The sequence below is a fragment of the Orbicella faveolata genome, unplaced genomic scaffold, assembly GCF_042242905.1.
Source record: "Orbicella faveolata isolate gen_17 unplaced genomic scaffold, um_ofav_v1 contig_36, whole genome shotgun sequence".
NCBI classification, from domain to species: domain Eukaryota; kingdom Metazoa; phylum Cnidaria; class Anthozoa; order Scleractinia; family Merulinidae; genus Orbicella; species Orbicella faveolata.
In genome coordinates this window covers 6,059,009-6,079,782 of record NW_028301565.1, presented here as the reverse complement: position 1 = coordinate 6,079,782, position 20,774 = coordinate 6,059,009, and the positions used below count along the sequence as shown (strand labels likewise).

Here is a 20,774-nt window from a genome sequence, read left to right as displayed (position 1 = left end):
TTAGTTCTACCTTATTAAGGGGTACAAAGCAAAATTGTTACCAAACAACTGAAAACCTGCATTAATAAGTTTTATGGCTGCATTAATCTTAGGGTTATTTTCCAAAGCCCTTATCGAATCAAGTCTTTATTTCCCTTCAAAGTTAGGATCAACCGTTCCCAACTATCAAAAGTTTTGTATAAGGCTAATTGCTGGGACTGCCAGGATTTCTACATTGGAAAAACAAAACGTAGATTGCATGACAGAAAAACTGAACATTTTAAAGCGATCACGAGTAGCTGTCATGCTTCTGCTATTGCAGACCACGTCACGTCAACTGGTCACAACTTCAAATGGGACCACTTTGATATATTAGCAAAAGGTCGGATAGATACACATTGCAAGATAAAAGAGACTCTGCTAATAAGGGAATTAAAACCCACCCTAACTGATAATGTAAGCAGCGAAAAGCTTTATCTTTATTAGTTTGCATCGTTTATACGCAAATCTTTCTCAGCTTCTGTCATTGTAATTGTTAATTAGTTACCTATTTCAAATTTAAATTTAGTTGTTACTGACTTCTATTCCTAACGGTCACTTTTGAATTTGTTTGTTGAAACATACGAAACGTCAAGTAAATGAACTTTGTTTTTTAACATGTGTTTTATTGCCATGTTTATCGCCGCAGTTTGCATGTTATTTCTTATCAAGTTTGGACCACTTTAAGGGCCGATTTACACGGTACGACTTTCTCGCATGCGACAAGCTTACGACAGGCCTACGACCCCGGGGGGCGGGGGGGGGAACTTTGGGAATTTCTGGGTGGGGATGTGACGCTAGGACCCTGGAACCCTTAGCCTATACCAGAGCTAAATCAGCTGAATCTTGCTACCCTATGGGACCGTTAATTTTTTATGAGGGAGGTGGGGCTGGTGGGATTTGGGAAGCACCATTTAAAAATCGCATGGCCCCCCTCAGCTTACCAATTTTTTCACATGGCCCCCCTTTATAGCGGTCATTTTTTGGGATGACCCCCCCCAAAAAAAAATTGAACAAACAATATTTAGATTTCAACTTTTTTTAATATTTCTCTATTATCCCCCTACTTCACGTTATTGTGCTCACTATGAAGACAATATTTACAATCGCTATACGACAGAGAGCTATTGTTTAAAAAACAAATCAAAAGAAAGAGAAGTCAATTTCGGATCTCCTAGTTATGGCTCGCCCTGAGCGTGTGGCATTTGGCCTCTCATTGGCATCTTCCTCATCTGAACTGATGAATGCAAGAATGACGTCACTTGAGTCATCTCCCCCAGAGTCAATGGCATCACTGTCATACTCATCATTGTCACTTTCATCCGTTTCACTGCTGTCAGCACTTGCCCTGTTGTCATTTTGTGTCAATGTCCTGGCATTTCTCAGTGTTGGTTGGCCAGCTCTGAGAGGACTCTTCTGCTGCAAGCATGAATGTCTTACAATTGCCTTTACTTTCTCACTCTTGCTGCTTTTCAAATGCTGCTTCAGCCCGTGGTGGTTTGAGTACTTGTTTAGTTCTGGAACACGTAGCTTTTTAAGCTTGGTTAGATCTTCGCACAACTCAGTCCAAGGATAATCCTCCTCCCTACTTAACTTTGCCTTTTCTTCTGCTCTCTTTTTCCTTTTAAATTCCAGCAATTCAAGATGCTGAAGATAATCCACCACAAACTTCGATTTGACAATAAACTTATCTGCAAATAGAGCAACGCTCTCAGGGTCAGATAAAACCAGCCTGCCACTTCCATGCTCTTTCTTCTTTATATTGTTAATCCAATCGGGGAAAGAGCGCATTACTACATGAGCATCATGAAAGAGGCTCATTCCAAAATGCGCAATAATGGCGAAAGCGACGAGTCGTTTAAGAAAAGGTTTACAGCTGAACGATCAAGGCAGTTTGACATCTTACGAGCAAATGTCACCGAAAACCAAGCAAAATTTGAATTTAGCGGCAGAAGTCGAAAAATCGATTTTTCTCTCTTTTCGTCCACAAATAGCCCTTAGGTAGATATGAAACGTGATATAGTTGTTTGGAGCTCGAAGCGCTTTAAATTCGAGAAAATCGAGGAAAACGATTTTCGCCTCGACGGTCACCAAAATGACCGATCGCAAAGGCTTAAAATTAGTAATCTGAACTTGATTTGCGTTCGCGTGTAAAGAAGAACCAACACTTACCGATACTTTTTCTTGAAAAACAACGTATTCAGCTATCCAAACCAGGTTAGAACTTGACTTGAGCGCCATTTGAGAATAAACACACAATTTTAAAAAAAATCCCTTTCAGTTACTAGGTTGAATTCCTAATTTACGAATAAAATTCAAAGATATTTTTCGACATGTGCCATAACTCCAAATTCATTGAAACTTCGCCTTTAGAACACTTTTATGTTGTTGCAAAACATATATCAAAATCAGCTTGGATTATTCATCGAGTGGTTTTTAACGCGCCGCTGATATAACCGGATTTTAACGAAAACATCAGTAAGAAGTAAACAATCGAATGCTTGCGTGTTTTTCTGAGGCCAAGGGAGTCTGCTGAAGTAAAGCGGTTTAACTTCTTTCATTATGATATTTTCGTTCTGCAGGTCAATATGCTTCTGTTAAAGTAAAATAAAATGATAACAGGAGTTTATTCATGCATTCAAAAGTACCTTCACTCACAAGGAATATTTCAATCTTTTTAAGTTAATTAGATTACTGACAAACGGACAATGTGTAGATTTCACAATCACGGCACCGCAATTCTAAACAATTCAACCTGTTTAACTGTGTACATGTATAATTAAAGTTACAGAGTTGCATTTACTTCAGTTCAATATGGAAAACGGGACTGCAAAGTAAATGCGAGCAGGTGCGTGTCCATTTAAAACTGGAAGGGTAGAACGGAAGGTATACTAACCTGCGCCGACAAAAACAACATTGATTGCAAGAAAGATTTCCGCTGGCAATCCTGACATAGCAGCATTTATAAGTCTTGGGATTTTTATTCTATTTTTCTCTCCTTCGTGACCTCTTCGTGAAACGGATACCATGTTGGATAGCGGCAAATCGGTATCACCCAAACTGTCTTTTCGTATCACTGCCAAATAGGATTCGCTGACCTCTGACTTTCCTCGACAATCTCGTTCATCAGTTTATGCGCCGATAATGGAAGAATAACTGACCAGAGTCCACCCGCATTGCTTAGCAATTCTTCTGATCCAAAAACAGAACAGTTCGTGTTTTTGAAACATACCAAAGGAGAAACGACAGAAACCTTTAAAAAAAATCCGCATTTGCAAACTTCTGCCGTCCGACCTTCAATCGGCTATATATATGACGCGTCACGCGTTTCGAAAGCAAACGAAATGTTGGCAAGAGTCTCAAAATTAATTTAGGGTAGAGCTTCGATCATTATATGGTTGCAGTATGTTTTACACGACGGCAAAAAACAGAAAACAAAAACAAAAAAAGAAAGAAAGCAAAAAAAGAACAAGAGAACTGAGGATACATATCGTTTTTATATGCAGCGTGACGTCTAAAATAGAATTCTCTTGGGAAAATTCAACTTATACTGGGTAAAATTAATTAGCGTAAATGGATTTGGCGTGCTTAAATATTCTATCTTGCAGTCTAGCTAACTACTGCAAGCGGGTCTTTTAGCAAGTCATGGATTGCGAATCGTAGAAAGTCGAAAAAAAGAGAAAATATTAGTAAAAAAACACTTCGTTTTCGCGGGAAATATTTCTGACCGAATTTTTCATTGGAATTCGTACTCCGATTTGTTTGTAGATACCAATTTTAGCTAAACTATATATTGACGTAAGTACAAAAGAATACTGGAAACATGTTTTACTTCGGAAATAAACGGCCGCCTTTTGTAAAACAACGCACTCTGTGGGACATAGTAAATTCCACGGCCGGGAATGAAATCGTGACTTGCAATCAAAATAAACAATGAAACTGAAGATTTCTTTACCAAATTTAACCTGTATTGCCAGTCCTGAAATGACTCTGAAATAACTTTTTGCGAACAAACTTGATAGGTTACAGGAAACGCCACTCTTTTAAGCTTTAATTCAGTAAATATCTCCTTTAGGGACTAGTTATCTTAAATTAATTATTGGAAGGCCGCGTAGTAAAACGTTTTTAACTTCCTGTTTCGCCTAGGTGTGAAATCGACATCTCGTCACAAATATCTGGCATTCGAAGCGATAAAGCATACTCGGATTAAATAAAGTCACTTTGGCATTGAGATTGAACTGTTTTACCGTTATATTACAGGCGCAAGCAAACAATTTGTTTATTACTACAAAGAACTCATAATATAAGGACTTGAATGCCTGTACCCGCTTGCCCTCCGACCAACGTGCAGAAGTTCATTGTTTACTTTTCGTGATCTTTTAGGTAAAATCGGGGTTTTTCAGCCGGGCCTCAAAAAGCACTCGAAAAATAACCCAAGCTGATTTTAATACATGTTTTACAACAACATAAAGGTACTCCAAAGGCGAAGTTTCAAGGAATTTGGAGTTATGGCACATGTCGAAAAATATCTCTGAATTTTATTTGTAAATAAGGAATTCGACCTAGTAACTGAAAGGGATTTTTTTTAAAAACTGTGTGTTTATTCTCAAATGGCGCTCAAGTCAAGTTCTAACCTGGTTTGGATAGCTGAATACTTTGTCTTTCAAGAAAAAGTATCGGTAAGTGTTGGTTCTTCTTTACACGCGAACGCAAATTAAGTTCAGATTACTAATTTTAAGCCTTTGCGATCGGTCATTTTGGTGACCGTCGAGGCGAAAATCGTTTTCCTCGATTTTCTCGAATATAAAGCGCTTCGAGCTCCAAAAAACTATATCACGTTTCATATCTACCTAAGGGCTATTTGTGGACGAAAAGATAGAAAAATCGATTTTTCAACTTCTGCCGCGCTATGTTTGCTAATTAGAAAAATTCGCTCTTACAAGCGAAAGAAGCAATCTTTCTAAGTGCGGATGGCTGTTCAGAAAGGGCGAGTGAGTTTTCCATGCAAGGGTACCAGTTGAAGCCCAGTGATGGAAGAAAACTGAACTTCTCCATCAAAGAGCACAGAGCAATGGTGGAAAAGTTGAATGTCATAGAGAAAGATGTAAAGGAACACGATTCCACACTCTTTCAGTCCAATGGGCTTGCTTTAAAGCAGGGCGAAGAATTTGTCCATAGTTTTAATGTAAAACAGATCAAATGTACAGAAGCTAAGTTGACGAAGGTCACGCAGGACATGGAACCACTAGAAAATAAGAAGAGCAATTATAACAGCATATTCAAAGGCATACTCAAACAGCACATCAACAAAAGGAGAAGGAAAAAAGAAAACCGCAGAAAGTCAAATGAAAGAAAGAGGAAGCGGACTGAAAACAACGCCCAACGAGTTTATGGAATCTGTGTTGGAAACCCGCTAGGAAATAATCTTCCACAATGCCTTGTGTACCCTCCTAGAACGGCCGTCCCGGAAGAGTTTTTTAAAGTTGAGGATGTTGCCACGTCGAAGGGAGGAAGGGAATTATTTCACCAATGCTGCAAGAAGCAGAATCACCACCAACCTTGAGCGGGAAGTCAGAGATTATGTTTACACCTTCATGTACCCTGAAGAGTTCACTCTGACGGAAAGCATTGCTGCTTCTTGCAGCATTGGTGAAAGAGACTCCCATAGCAGCACAAGCAGCGATGAAGAACTCGACGACAGCGGAGATGAAGATGAGTGCCAGTGAAAGTTGCATTCGAAAATAACAGTATTAAATACTTCTTTTCAGTAGCTACAAATGCTTTTTGTCGCCAAACGTTTTTTTAAAGCAAAAGGAAAGTTTGTAATAAATTTGTATCCTGCCTTCTATGTTTATTCTATAGCAATTTTTTTTATATTCAAACATCATGCCATTTTAAAGTTTTACTAAAATATTTCACGTGACCCCCCTTTTTCCCCTTATTTTTTTGGGATGGCCCCCCCTCGAAAGCCATTTTTTTTCGCATGGCCCCCCCCCCCCCAAATCCCACCAGCCCCTCCTACCTTATAAAAAATGAACGGTCCCTATACTAGAGTAAACTCCCCAAATCCCCCCATCTATCGACACTATTGAGGCTTTGTGTAAATTTAAACTAACCGATTTGATTTTTTTTATATTTTCGAGTGGCAATTCCTGGTTTTTTTAATCTAGATAAAATCTTCAACCAACGTATCAGTTTTGGGAAAAATGATACCCTATTCTAGATCCAAACGCTCTGATATATATACCCTATCTTAGAGTAAACTGCTTGAAAACCATACCCTTCACAGCGGCACATACCTATATAGCCCATATATGGCAGTGCCCCCCCCCCCCCGGGCCTACGACATGAATTGTCACTTGTAAATCAAGTCTACAACTCGCTTATGACTGTTGTGTACGTCAAAAAAATGTCATAGGATTTTAAAACATGTTTCAAAACGCTGCGACATTCGTAGCCGGAATCGTATTTTGTGACAAATTTCTACTGAGCAGGGGACGAGGGTGAAGTTTTTCTTGCGTCAGAATGGCGGACGAAATTGTTGTTGACTGATTGACATAAACTCGTTTCTCGAAAAGTACTGAACGAATTAAAGCGAAAAACAGCTTGTTAGAAAGTTTTTTCAAAGCGCAGGAGAGCTAAAATATTTGTTTACCGTTTGTTAGAACTTTGTAAGTGAAAATGTCGTGCGCGTGTAAATGGTCCTAAGTCATGTCGTGGGCCTGTCGTAAGTTTGTCGCATGCGACTAAGTCGTACCGTGTAAATCGGTTCTAAGAAGATTTAGGTTTAGTCACTGGGTTAAACTCATTAGTACAATGAGGCACGTAAGCCCGTAATTTTTCTTTGTTTCTCAGGGTCTAAAAATCAAAACTTTATTCTTCTAAGTTCTAGAAAGTTCAAAGGGCTGTCTAGTGCTGCCTAGAGATTACATTATCACTGAAAAAAATGGGGTGTTCCATCGTCTTTAGTTTGCCTTCTCCTTTTCTGAGGATTTTGACAAACAACTTATCACAGATTTCAACAAGTATCTGACAACAAACAAAGCAACTACTAAGACTAAAAATGCCAAGAACAAAATATCAAGCAGATAGAGCTGATAGAACGGCAGATCCAGGCCCCGTGGTCTGAGATACTGCAAACCACCTTGAGCCTGCGTGTACTCCACCCAGTCAGCGGCTTCTTTGATGGGCGGACGCGGCAGTCGCTGAATGGATTTTGAGATCCGCTCCGCCGACTCGCGATAACTAGAAGAAAAGAAATTGATTAGTTAGTTTTACTTATTTTAAAGCTTCTCAGTATTGTTGCACTGCTTTATGGGGACTTGTCGCTGGTAACGAAATTAAATCAGTCAATAGACCAATTTCTATATTTTAAAATTCAGCCTAACACAATAGACCTCAGCACGAGGCTCTGGGGAATAAACCCCACAAACTCTGTAGTTATTCCGCAGAGCCTCGCACTGAGATCTATTGTTTTAGGCTGAATTTTGATATGTCGAAACTGGTCTATTCCGAGTTGCTTTTACCTGTTTCAAAACGAGTCTTGGTGCACAACCTTTCACATGGAGATGAGATTTTCTTGCGCGTTCATTTTCTCGCAAATCAAACTCATTTCCATTGAAAGGTTGTGCACCAGGACTCGTTTTGAAAAAGAGATAAAAAGCAACTCGCAAATGGCTTATTAATTCCCTGTTCACACCAAAATACCTATATTCAAACCCGATCAATTAATTTTTTCATCGATGCAATAAGAAGAACTTTACCTCAGAAGAATTGTTTAAAGGGGTATACGGAGTACAGAAGAGCAAAAGTGTCTTCGCTGATAAGGACCTCTATCTCAAAACAAGTTCTACGTTTTAATATCGTTTCTTAAAACCTAAATCTAAATATAAGTCCATGGTCTTAAGTTAGAAGAACCAATTGGCAATTGCTACTAGAAGAGTTAATACGTCTGTACTTCGGGGAGCTTATATTTGCCGGGGTTATTTTTATAATACTCACCTGGGTTGGGTCAACACCTTGTGAATTAAACTAACAAAATCTTCTGCTGACGTAGCCTTTAAGTCCAGTACCTCAGCAAACCCAGCTTGCTTTGCCATTTGGGCGTTAACAGGTTGATCTCCAAAGAACGGCGAACAAATCATAGGGACACCGTGGTACGTAGATTCATATAACCCGTTGATCCCTGCGTGTGCTATAAATAGGCGCGTCTTGGGATGGCCGAGAATGTCGTTTTGCGGTAACCATGACAACACTTTCACGTTTTCACTCGCTGAGACTTTTGATGCGTCTGTTAAGTTAAGGAGAAAAAGGCGTTCAGCAGTTTTTTTTTAGTGATTAAAGCAAATGATGCACATGGCGTTTTCATTGGTTAATGCTAGTTTTCATCTAAGGAGATGATTATACTGAGAGGACTTTTTGACGTCGAGAAACAGCATTGTCACATTTTCCTTCAAAGCTTTTAACAAGTGTGAATAACTTAAGGTTTCGCGGACCGGTCGGTCCTTGTTTTATGTTTTACAAAGTGATCATGTCATAGACGAATTGAACGCAATAAACTACCTCTTGTTAATTAGAACTTCGTTTTATGCTGATTCGTAAATTGAGTGTACACAAGACCAGCCAATGTAAGTGTCTCCTAATTTACAATCAACACGATTCAGTCGTCATGAATGCTTTCACGGAATATCCTGTTCAAGAAAAAGCTTGCATATATACAAGAATGCTTAATCCCAGCAACTGGTTTCTGTAAATCATAAACGAAACCATTTTTAATTATCATCTTAGGTCAAACTGTTTCATACCCTTCAGCGTGAGTTTCCATATAATCTTCTGAGACAGTTTGGAAAATGCTTCAGTCATCATTTGCAGTAAGGTTTCATCGAGCTCTCCCACCACTGTACCAAAGGATACCAAGATCACTCCTTCGTCACCAGCCTCCTGCATGAACTGATCCAACTCATCTGGTAGAGGTTTGGGAGGACTGGGTAGGAATGGACCCACAACTCGAGTGTCTTGAAGTTAGAAATTAAACGCAAAATGGATAGAGAATAACACATAGGCGCGCAGATATGGAATGTCTTTTCGAGTGTTCAACGCGATATCTCTTCTATGGTTACTTCTTACTTGTAACACTTGCCCCAAGTGTTACTGCCGACGTTAATACTACTGTTCAACTATACGAAGATGGTACAAAATGCTACAGATCTCAGTATCTTTAATGATTCTAATGGGCGACAGTTGCAACGTGAATTATCAAGTCTAAAGAGCTGGAGTTCAGATCACTTGCTGAGTTTTAAACGACTAATAAGTCCCAGCGCTTCGTACGTCATTACAAAGAAGAAGAAAGCTCTGCAGACATTGTACATTGTGAATGGGTCGCAAATCAAGGATGTAACATGTAAGAAAGATCTTGGTGTTCTTATCTCCTCAAACTTATCATGGGACGATCATTTTGAACTTCTTGAATCAACTGTCAGCAAAGTAAGTTAAATCATTTACAAAACACACACGATGAATGTGATCAAATAACTCTGTTGAATCCTTCTAACCCTTAAGCTCACCCATAATGAGAATACTCATTATAAGTCTGGTCCTTACACAAAAGGAAAAATTGTGGTTTTTGAGCAGGTTCAAAGCTATGCAACTGAAGGTATTTTGGAATGTGACTGAAGTAGTTAGATTATCCAGAACGTTTAGTTAAACGAGGTTTTTTGAGTGCAGACGGGAGATATTAGACTTGATGTTTTTTCCTTCAAATCCTCGCAAATAAATAGACAAGAAACTAAATAAAAAATAGATTAATTAATAAACTTTGAGATCTACGCGCAGATACCACGCCATAAAGAGGGCAGGCAGCATTATTTCGCAGTCCTGAATTATTTTGAATAGCATACAATTTAATTTAAAACTAAGGTACGTACTAGGAAGTAGAGGTCTTGGGTGGCCCTCTAAAACGAAATCCATCTGACCGAGTACCAAATCAACTCTCCCAAGCGTTTCATATATGTTCTTGCTGGGTGTGATGCCATGCTTTACCTTGAGTTCGTTGAACATCGGACATAAATCGTAGATGTAATGCACGTACAATAACAGCCATTGTATCACGTTCTTCACTCTGTCCACAAATGTCAACTCTTTTGTAAGAGAAGCACCCCATTGCGGCACATAGGAGGGAGGGGAGGGTAAACCGAACCCAAGCCCGGTGGGTGTGGAGAGGCTAGTTGCAGATATGATTACATGTGGAAGGTCAAATTTATCTGCAACTAATGCAGAACACAAATACAGTATCTCGCCAACAACAAGATCTGCATGCCTAATTTCTTCCATGAACTCTGCGTTGCTAAGCAAGTCGTCACAGTAACAGGACTGGTACATCAACAGATATCTCAACTGGTCTATGTCAGGCACTGCCATGATATTACTCGAAACGACCTCGGGTGGGTTTCTGAATAATGCTGCGATCTTGTCGTCGTTGTAAACTCGGGCGATTGAGTCATTTGCGGCGTAACTCTGCGTTGCTCCTACATATATCTTCACCTGTGCAAACATAAAAACGTTTCGTGGAGTTAGTACAGACCATGTTATAACAGATTAAAAGAAACCAGGATATCCCACCATTGCACGAAAACATTTATACATCCTTTACTCATGGCTTTTCCAAAGGAGGCTTTTCAAAGACAATAACTAGTAAAAGTTAATATTACCACAAACCTTGAAATAAAGCTTAGACTTCCTCGAAAAAAAAGTTCTGGAAAGTCTGTGGCAAAATGTAAGTTACTACTTGCAACAGAAAAAGTAGCACAACTAACAAAAATCAAGAATGTGATGATATTTATGGCAAAAGTTGCGATATGACTTTTATTTTTGCGAGGAGTAACCAAATCTGGGCAGTACAAACCAGACTGGATTGACCGGTTAAACTTTGGTAAAGGAATCTATTCCACATTAGTAGAAATCTTCTAGCGTTTTAACACGACTGCCGTTCTCTGATTGGCTGCGTTACTCACTATCTATTGATAGATAGTGAGAAGCGTAGCAGTGAGCCCTTGTTAATGTTAACAAAATGAAGCCCTTGACGCCCTTCTTGGCGTTTACGAAGTGTCTGTGACGAGGATTTAGATAAATTTTTGAACGACTAGTAGATTTACACTAAAAAAATTAGATTATTGGCTCTCGATTTCTGTGCGTGATAGTTGACTCGAACTGCATCCTCGTCCTCGTCACGCAATAGAAATCTCGAGCTCATAATCTAATTGTTCAATAGACTGTTTATTTTTTATAAGAATATATTCTATAAGAATATCAAGGCTGGAATTTGCGAAATTTTAAGAATATTTTAAGAATAAACCTCAATGACGCTGAGATTTTCAAAATAATATAATTTTGTGTGTTGAAAATTTGTAAATACAATACAGTTGTGTTAAAATTCTTTCTTTTATCAAACGGCGAAACTAGCCAAAAAGTAACAAAAACAGCACCAGCTAGCCGTATTTTAGATGCTTATAACATTTCTGCAAGAGGTTATGTGCGTCATATCAGGCTGTCTGCAGGCTGGCTCCAAAATTACTTTAACATCATCCAGACAACAAATACATTCAAAAACAGAAATGCCATACCCTATAATCTAAGAATATTCACAAGAGATATTTTCAGCCTAAAATCGGCAGGAAAATAAGAATATTCAGCCTCAGCCGGAAAAACAATATTCCTATGAAAAAAAAAGAGTTTAAGGAGAAAAAAGAAAAAAAAAAACAAAACGATATACCAGGGGCACCCAACGGATCGTTTCGGTAAATTATCTGTTCGGAAGGCCTTTAATCCCCTCTGATTTTCTTGAGAGAATTGGCACCTCGAACTTTCGTGATATGAGAAATTTTATGTCTGTTGTTTTCGGACTGTTGAAAATGTCGTTTTGAGTACCGAAAAAAGGTCAGCTATCATTTTCGGAAAGGCGATAAGACCTAAGGTTTTCGGGAAATGGACAAAAAAGCCCTAATAAATTCGAGAATACTCAAGTTCCCCTAGAATATCCGAACAGATAAAATTTTTTTAGTGCAACCTAAAATTAACCTACAGAGCTTTAAAAGTACTCCAGATAGCCTAAAACAGCATCTAACAGCATTAGAGAGAAAACGGTCGTTGGGTGCCCCTGATATACTGAAAACCGTCCGTTGACATTTTCCATGAGTGAACAGCCAACGAAACACAACAGCGGCCTATCGCTTAATTAATGAAAACGAGATAATAGACACTCCGTGTATGTATACTTCAAAACTCTTTACTTAAGTTATGTCTGTGGCGATAGCAGCATAATTTTCATAAATATAGTCACGCCAGTCCCCCTGTCACGAAATCTGATTCATCGGCTCCTTTAATGCCCCATGATCCGAGTGATCCTGATCCAGATCTCCCCGAAGGAACGCACCTATTGTCTCTTATTCTTAAAAAAAACATAACATTCGTCCTCAGCTGTCCTCTTTGACTCTATCCTGCTAACTTTTCACATCAGGCAGACTACGGTATTTCAAAGTCCTCGGTCGTCCTCGTCCAAACATCGCGATTTGCTCTCCCTGTGAATCGCACTTATAACTTCATCTTGGAGCTTCTTGATGTTGTAAATCGGACGCTTTACGTACGAGTGAAGGGACTTTGGTCACAATTTTGGCACAGTTTTGACCAAAATGCAAAAAATTGGATTTATATTGCTTCACAATCGCCCCGTGGTCTTACATCATATAAAACCAGTAGAATGTGACTAGAGTGGAACTAACCGATTGCTCGGACCAAAAGTCGTGTCCCTTAGATTTTATATTTCATTGCTGATTTAACCCCCGATATCTCCAGCCAATTGTCGTGACTCTTGGAGATCTTGGAGGTTCGAACAAACGTGATTCCACTGTAAAGAAGGTGCGGGGAGGATAAACAATTTCTCGGCTATTAATTTGCTTACCTGATGACCTCTTTCAGTCAGTTCTTGACCAAGCTTAGTGTAAAACATATAATGGCTTCTTCCAAACATGGGAAACATGACAAAGTTTGCAGCCGAGCAACATGAAAGAATTGCAAGGCACACCAGCGCTCTAAACGTAGCCATATTGCTGGATGGATTGAAGTTCATTCCAGACAATAGATATTTGTTCAAAAACGCTGACACAAGCCTTTGATAGTCACGCAACGGACGAATGAGGAAAGAAGGGTAGAGTTTGGTGATGGTTTGGTCGAGTGTCTCGATCCTCTTTAAACTGAAAAGTATCATTTTGGAACTGACTGCAACTGCTGATTCACACAACGTCTATTTTTCATGTAACAACTTCTTGCTCGGCCAGACTGGTCTTTTTCAGCTTTAGGACTTCATGAAAAGTGATAATAAATTTGTCATAAAAATAGAGTTCGTCGCAATATGCAAAATACAAGCGAGGAAGGAAATGACGTACATGTAAATCGTAGCGATATAGCAATGACGCAGCAAAATTAAATGGAAAAGGAAAAAACGCAAATACTGTAAGGTTTCGAAAGTAACGGCCCTCGTTACTTTTTTTTAGGTGGCGGGGAAGGGGTTGTGCAATTTTATTGAGCCTGATATTTTTTTCTCACCTGTAGGTTTTTCACCTTTAGGAGTTTTTGGGTGGGCAATAACTTGGGCAAGGATTTTTTTAAAATCAAACACATAACCTTTACAGCATAAAGCACTCGCTCAATTTTTTCCTATGGCTCCCCTTTCACGAATTTTTTTCAGCAGGTTTTGCCGTGCACAAATTTATTTTGCAAATTGCCCAACTGGAGAAAGTCACTGAAACAAAGTCTATCAAGCGTTCGTATCTACTGTTATTATTTCGGACGCTTAAAATTTTCGGACGGTTCCATTTTCGGCCTTTTTTTGCCCGAAATTAAAATCGTCCGAAAATTGTTGCAAGTAAGGAAACCGGTAATAATAGTATGACAGTTCATTTTATTCAATGGAAATCACAGTTAAACAAAAAGTATTCTGCTTAGTAAATGTAATTAAACAATAGACAAATTTTGATATATTAAAATTCAGCCTAAAACAATAGACCTCAGTACGAGGCTCCTGGGAACAACTACAGAGTTTGTGGGGTTTATTCCCCAGAGCCTCGTGCTGATGTCTATTGTGTTAGGCTGAATTTGAATATATCGAGATTGGTCTATTAGTAAATGAAGCAAGAAGAATCGAAATAAATGCCCGTTAGACCTAAACGTTAGTACAAGCGAAATCATACGGTTCGTGAAACCAACTTTAAAGTACTGATTTTTTAATTAAAAAAAAACAAACAAACAAACAAACAAACAAACAAACCGAATCCCTGTCTCTGAGGCTCCCGGCAACATCGCATGCGATGTTATACCATGTGCCCGTAGATTGACTGCCTTTCTCAGGGCAAAAAAAAAAAAATCAGAGATTTACTCCCCCTAGCTCCAGAGCGGTTCTAAGACTAATAAGCACCACCTAAAGATTAAAAAGGTATTTCGTCTTTTCAGTTTGCTTTCTCCTTTTCTGAGGATCTCGACAAACAACTTATTACAGATTTCAACAAGAATCTGATAACGAATACCGCAACAACTAAGACTAAAAATGCCAAGAACAAAATATCAAGCAGATAGAGCTGATAAAACGGTAGATCCAGGCCCCGTGGTCTGAGATACTGCAAACCACCTTGAGCCTGCGTGTACTCCACCCAGTCAGCGGCTTCTTTGATGGGCGGACGCGGCAGCCGCTGAACGGATTTCGAGATCCGCCCCGCGGACTCGCGATAACTGGAAGAAAAGAGATTACTTTGTTAATTTCATTTATTTTTAAGGCACTGCAGTACCGAAAGCTCCTCATCAATATTTTTTGTTTTATTTTTCATTTTACAAATAAAAAGACAAAAAAACTACATAAACTACTGTTGAAAGTATAGCTTCTCATTATAACTACACGGCATTAATATATAGTTCTCTGAAAGCTAAATCTAAACATGAGCTTATGTTCTTACATTAGGAAAGAGAAGTGGTGTGGGAAGATCGTTACTGGAGGACGTTCTACGCGGGAAAGTTGGGAAGCCTATATAGTTACGTAATCCTCACCTGGTTTGGATTAACACCTTGTTAATCAAACTAACAAAATCTTCTGCTGACGTGGCCTCTAAGTCCACTGTCTCAGAAAACCCAGCCCGCTTTGCGATCTGGGCGTTAACAAACTGATCTCCAAAGAAAGGCGAACAGATCATTGGCACCCCGTGGTAGGTCGATTCAAAAATCCCGTTGAGTCCAGCATGTCCTATGAATAGACGCGTCTTGGGATGGCCAAGAATGTCATTCTGCGGTAACCATGACAACAATTTCACGTTGTCGCTAATTGAGACTTTGGATGTGCCTGTTAAGGGTAAACGCGGGTAAGTTAAAATGTGGATTACATTGGGTTCCGATTGGTCGATTTGTGTCTATTTTGTGTCGATTTGTGTCATGAACTAATCAACGAATTGAACGCGATAAACTTCCTCTTATTCGAAATAATTCTTGTACTAATTAGGAAATTGAGTGACACAGAAAAGCTGTGAAAGTGTCTATTAACCTTAAAAAGAAAGAATGCTTAATCCCAACTGATTTCCATAAATCATAAAGTAAACCATTTTCAATTATCATCTTCGGTCAACCTGTTTTTGTCGACATACCCTTGAGTTTCCATAAAATCTTCTGTGGCAGTTTAGAGAATGCTTTAGCCATCAGTTGCAGTAAATCTTCATCGACTTCTTCCAGTACCGTACCAAAAGAAACTAAGATCACTCCTCCGTCACCAGCTTCTTGCATGAACTCATCCACCTCTTTTGGTAAAGGCTTGGCAGGACTGGGCAGGAATGGACCCACAACTCGAGTGTCTTGAAGTTAGAATTTAAATATAATGACAATTTTAAAAAAATAGAAATAATCAAAGCGCTGTTTCATTGAGTGTCGCAAGCAATACACATTTGCTTTAGTTTTTCGTTCCTGTGTTAAACGATTGTCTTAAAAGTCTCGCGCTACTTTGTCATCTAGTTAAAAGTTAAGAAAAAAAAAAACAATCGTGACTTCTCGCCTACTTTTGCTCGTTGATTTGCAACCAAGATACTTACTAGGAAGTAGAGGTCTTGGATCTTCTAACACAAAATCCATCTGACCGAGTATTAAATCAACTCTGCCAAGAGTCTCATGTATGTTCTTGCTGGGTGTGATGCCATGTTTTACCTTGAGTCCGTTGAACATCGGACATAAATCGTAAAGGTAACACCCATACGATAACATCCATTTTATCACATTCTTTACTCTGTCCACAAATCTCAACTCAGGTGTAAGAGAAGCACCCCACTGTGGCACATAGGAAGGAGGAGACGGTATACCGAACGGAAGCCCCGTGGGTGTAGAGAGAGTCGATGCACTTATGATTACATGTGGAAGGTCAAATTTATCTGCAACTAATGCGGAACACAGATACAACATCTCGCCAACAACAAGATCCGCGTGTTCAATTTCTTCCATGACTTCTGTGTGGCCAAGTAAGTCGTCACAGTAAAGAGTCTGGTACATGAACAGAAATCGTAACTGTTCTAGGTCGGACGTCGTCTTGAAGAAATGCGAAGTGGGTCGACCGGCTCTCATCATTGCGGCTGCTAGCTGGTCATCTTTGTAAACTCGGACGTTTGAATCATTTGCGGCGTAACTCTGGGTTGTTCCCACAAATATCTTCACCTGTACCAACATAAAAACATTTCCTGGCGTTGGTAGAACAAATTAAAAATGAGAATTCACGATGTGCTTCAAAAAGTTAAATACTGGTGCATGAAGAAACCTAAAATTAAGCTATAGTCTTCTTCGAAAAAAAAAAAAGTTTGAAAAACTCTGCGGGAAAATACAAGCTGTTACTTGCAATAGAAAGAGAGAAAAAGAGAACGTATTCCAAGGATGTTGCTCGTGTAATACACTCTGATATTTTTAAATTAGTGCAACACAAATTTTCCAGACATTTTGTTCAACTCATTGCACTTCACGGGACATGTCGCATGAACAAACGTTTGTCGGAAGGCGATGTCCTCTTGTGTGTAAAGCATCTTTCTCCTGTAAAGCACCTTTATCTGTAGGCACCTTAAAGACATCGGGGTACCATTGACATTTTTCCATTTATTTTCTTTCCAGACTGTAAGTCGCAATAAGTCTGCGTCGAGCCAAATGACCCACACAGCCGGAGCTTATCCCGGTTTCTGTAGGGTGAAGCGACTAGGAGTATTTCCACTCCCCCCCTCCCCTTCTCACCCCGCTCACCTGTTGATGGGATGTTAGTCCATGGCAGGGTTATCCACCATCATTAAATTCGTTGATACTCATTAATAATAATTTTTCCTTTCGAGAACAACGCCCGCGATCGTGGACCCAACATGTACACAACAACCTTAGAACCGATCAGATTTGCGGAAAAAGAACGCTGGATAAATGCTAATGATTTTGAATTCGCAATAATCCATTACACAATAGGACCACGAAACAAACAATAACACAAGACAAACATTTTTCTTTTGAGAAGTCTGAAGAGGACAAAGTGTAATGGCGCGACCAAACGAGTACCGCCTTTGTCCGCCTTCAGGTTATCACCCCAGGCTTAACGGGCAGCGTACCCAGCGAGCCGCTCCAAACAAAGCACTCTTCGCCTTTCAAAACCCTATCTCGCATTCCATTACAAAATCTGTTTCGTACTGATTTTCCATTATACTAAGAGCTTACTAAGGTGTTACCCAGGTCGGCCGAAGAGATTTATGTTATTAGACCAAGAGAAAATGAGGGTCCCCTCATTTTTTCTCCCTGAAGATGAGCTTACAGAGACTACAGACCTAAAGGTTGCGTGTACGATAAAGAACTAGAGATGAAATTCCACGTGATTAAAGGATAATCAATAAAACAAGCAAAACAAACAGTGTGTTACAAACCAGATTTGGTTAGTCCCGGTTACTTATCTGACTTAATTATAGCCAGTGATCTGTCTCAAATACTCTGAAGCCTTATATCATGGACACAGACGGTATATATTAGGCTGTCAAACTGCTTGCTGTTTAGAAGCTCGTGAGTGCCAGTGGTCTTGATGAACTATCAATCAAGACTGGAATCCTGACTAAAGTCATAATGTGTATGTGTGTGTAGTTAACCCGAACTTCCGAACGTGGGTAGTCTTGCTGAGTCACGCTCAGACTGGCGAGCACAATAGTGGTATTAACCAACATGGGCTTTCCACTGAGATACCAATTGACAGTGCTCTAACGACTGAAAAGGGACAAGTTCGATTGTAATCTATTTTCTACTATTTTAAGAGCAATAAGTAGTGTTTCTCCGCTGATTTCAACCACTCTGTACGTCTTTCAATAAGGCGAGATTCTGCAAATTAACAAAGGTCTGTAAAACAAAATGTTCACCCACTGAATGAAGGTCAGCCCATCCACTAATTCATTTTTACCGTATTTGTTTTTACCTTGTTTACTGGAAAAATATTTCTAAATGGAAACGATGAGATACTTTTTTTCCGTCTCTCTACTGCTTTAGGGATTGCAGTTCGTTATTCAAAACGATTACGGCAAAATTCCGGTTTCTCGAACCATTGGCATCATCATGAACCTCCTGATAGCTCCGTGGTTTCCTTTAGATTTGCATTGCATTGCAATTTAGCACCCGATATCTCTAGCCAATTATCGTTACGCTTGGTGGTTCGAAAAATCAAGATTTTATTGTAAGTGATGTGCTGGTAGAATTAACAATTTCATGCCTATTAATTTGCATACCTGATGACCCCTCTCGGCCAGTTCTTGACCAAGCCGAGCCACGAACATGTAATGGCTTCTTCCAAACATAGGAAACATGACAAAGTTTGCGGCCGAGCAACATGAAAGAACTGCAAGGAACACCAGCGCTCTCAATGCCGCCATATTGCTGGATGGATCAGTTGAAGTTGGTTCAAGACAATAGATGTTTGCTCAAAAGTGCTGACACGTCCTGACACTATTGGGATCTATCGGCCTAAGCCTTAATAGTCACGCACTGCCGTCAGGGGTGAAATCGGAGTCCAGCTTTCCCGGAACCGTAAAAGTGGAAAAGTCGAGCCAGTGTTCTTCATTTACATGATGTCACTAAAAGTGAGGTCAGTAACTGAAAATTTTACAACCGACAGAGATTGTCCCAATATGCACTATGCAAGTGAGGAAGGGAATGACGTACGTGCAAATAATAGCGGTAGCTGCATGCAGTGACACAGCGAGATACAGTGAAACCTGTATTAATCGGGCCCCATATTAAGCGGACACCCTCCATTAAGAACACATCAGCTTGAGTCCCAAAATTTGCTTCTAACATTTACTGTAAAGTCGTAAGAAAATTTAATAGACAAGCATTCAGCGGACATCTCTGTTAAGCGGACACCGACACCAATTTAAGCCATTTTGTTGCACAAAACCTGCAATAAGCGGACACTTCAAGGGCTTTTTACTTCTGAAAGCTCAGCTCAGACACCTTTAACATTGTTCAGCGATTTCGCTTTAAAGCTAAGTAGATTATTCCAGATTGATGCATTGACTGACTGGGCATTGTGCTACGGGCAGTCTTTGATCGTACACTGTGTTACACTGATTTACAGAAGGGTTAATAATTAACTATTATTGGGAAATATGTTTTATATAATAATCAAATGAATGCGCGCGCTCTGATTGGTCAATCAGCTATGGTTTATCAGTCGGATGGAAATTTTCTGGTCTAATAACTTTTTCTGTAGTAGCTTGGTAGTTTTTGTGTTGACATCAAGAAATAAAATTGTAACGTAAACTGACTTCATCTCTCGATGGTAGAATCCCATCTCTTCGACCGGTGAAAAACACAATGATGTCAAGCATCGACAGCGTTAGTCTGATATGGCCCTCCTCTTGAGACGAAGTCCAACATTTAAGGTCTACCAGCGTTTTTCCTAGTGCCTTGCTAGTCTTTGTCTTTACGTCAAGGCAGTCTACTATCGCCTGGAACTTCATCTCTCGATATTAGAATCCCATCTTTTCATGGGTTGAAAAGAGGATGGAGTCGAAACAACGGCCATGATTGTCTAATATGACCACCAGTTTGAAGTGGTGTAAATTTTCTGGTTTAATAACTGTTTACGTAGAAGCTTGTTAGTTTGTGCGGATATCAAGATATAAAATTGGAGTTCCGCATGATTTCCAAGAACTTGGACGATATTTCCGATTCCAAGGGAATCTAAACTAACTCGAGAAGACCCTGTTTTTCAGTGAAATCTACGGGGGGAAAAATAATTGAACGCTTTGTCATGAGCAGTCTGACCGAAATATAGCCCCTGTTATACTCACTTATAGTGACTGGAAAGTCGTAGAGACCGGGCTACGCGCACCTTGATTTTGACCTACTCAGGATCGATTTCGAAGAGCTTGGACGATATTTCCAAGTCCCAGGGACTCTGAACTAACTCGAGAAGCCCATGGTTTTCAGTGAAATCGACAGGGGAAAAATAATTGAACGCTTGGTTATGAGCAGTCTGGCCGTTAAATAATACGGCTGCCGCGATTTAAATTTTAGGATCAGCTTTTTGTCAGTAAACAGCTTATGTTGTTGTTCACGCGCAGATGATGTATTAAAAAAAATCATGTCAGGCCACCATTTGGGAAAAATTAAATGAGCGCCAACCCCCCCCCCCCCCCTTCCCTCGATTAAGCGCCCCCCTCGAATAAGCGCCCCGCATCTTC

General features: G+C 39.7%; 2 protein-coding genes across 2 annotated transcripts; both read right to left on the bottom strand.

Annotated features, from left to right (window-relative positions):
• Positions 1-6,855: 6,855 nt before the first annotated feature.
• Positions 6,856-13,423, bottom strand: LOC110050768 (UDP-glucuronosyltransferase 2C1-like). The gene is made up of 5 exons (XM_020756730.2): positions 12,971-13,423; positions 9,942-10,557; positions 8,823-9,032; positions 8,020-8,308; positions 6,856-7,263 (listed from the first exon to the last, which is right to left on the bottom strand). Exons 1-5 carry the CDS (start codon positions 13,274-13,276, stop codon positions 6,984-6,986), a joined length of 1,701 nt encoding a protein of 566 aa, XP_020612389.2. The 5' UTR covers positions 13,277-13,423; the 3' UTR covers positions 6,856-6,983.
• A 529-nt stretch (positions 13,424-13,952) lies between these two features.
• On the bottom strand, positions 13,953-20,629 carry LOC110050769 (UDP-glucuronosyltransferase 2B33-like). Its single transcript, XM_020756731.2, has 5 exons — positions 18,816-20,629; positions 16,131-16,743; positions 15,693-15,896; positions 15,106-15,394; positions 13,953-14,793 (listed from the first exon to the last, which is right to left on the bottom strand). The coding sequence occupies exons 1-5, from the start codon at positions 18,957-18,959 to the stop codon at positions 14,514-14,516; spliced, it is 1,530 nt and encodes a 509-aa protein (XP_020612390.2). The 5' UTR covers positions 18,960-20,629; the 3' UTR covers positions 13,953-14,513.
• Positions 20,630-20,774: the final 145 nt, after the last annotated feature.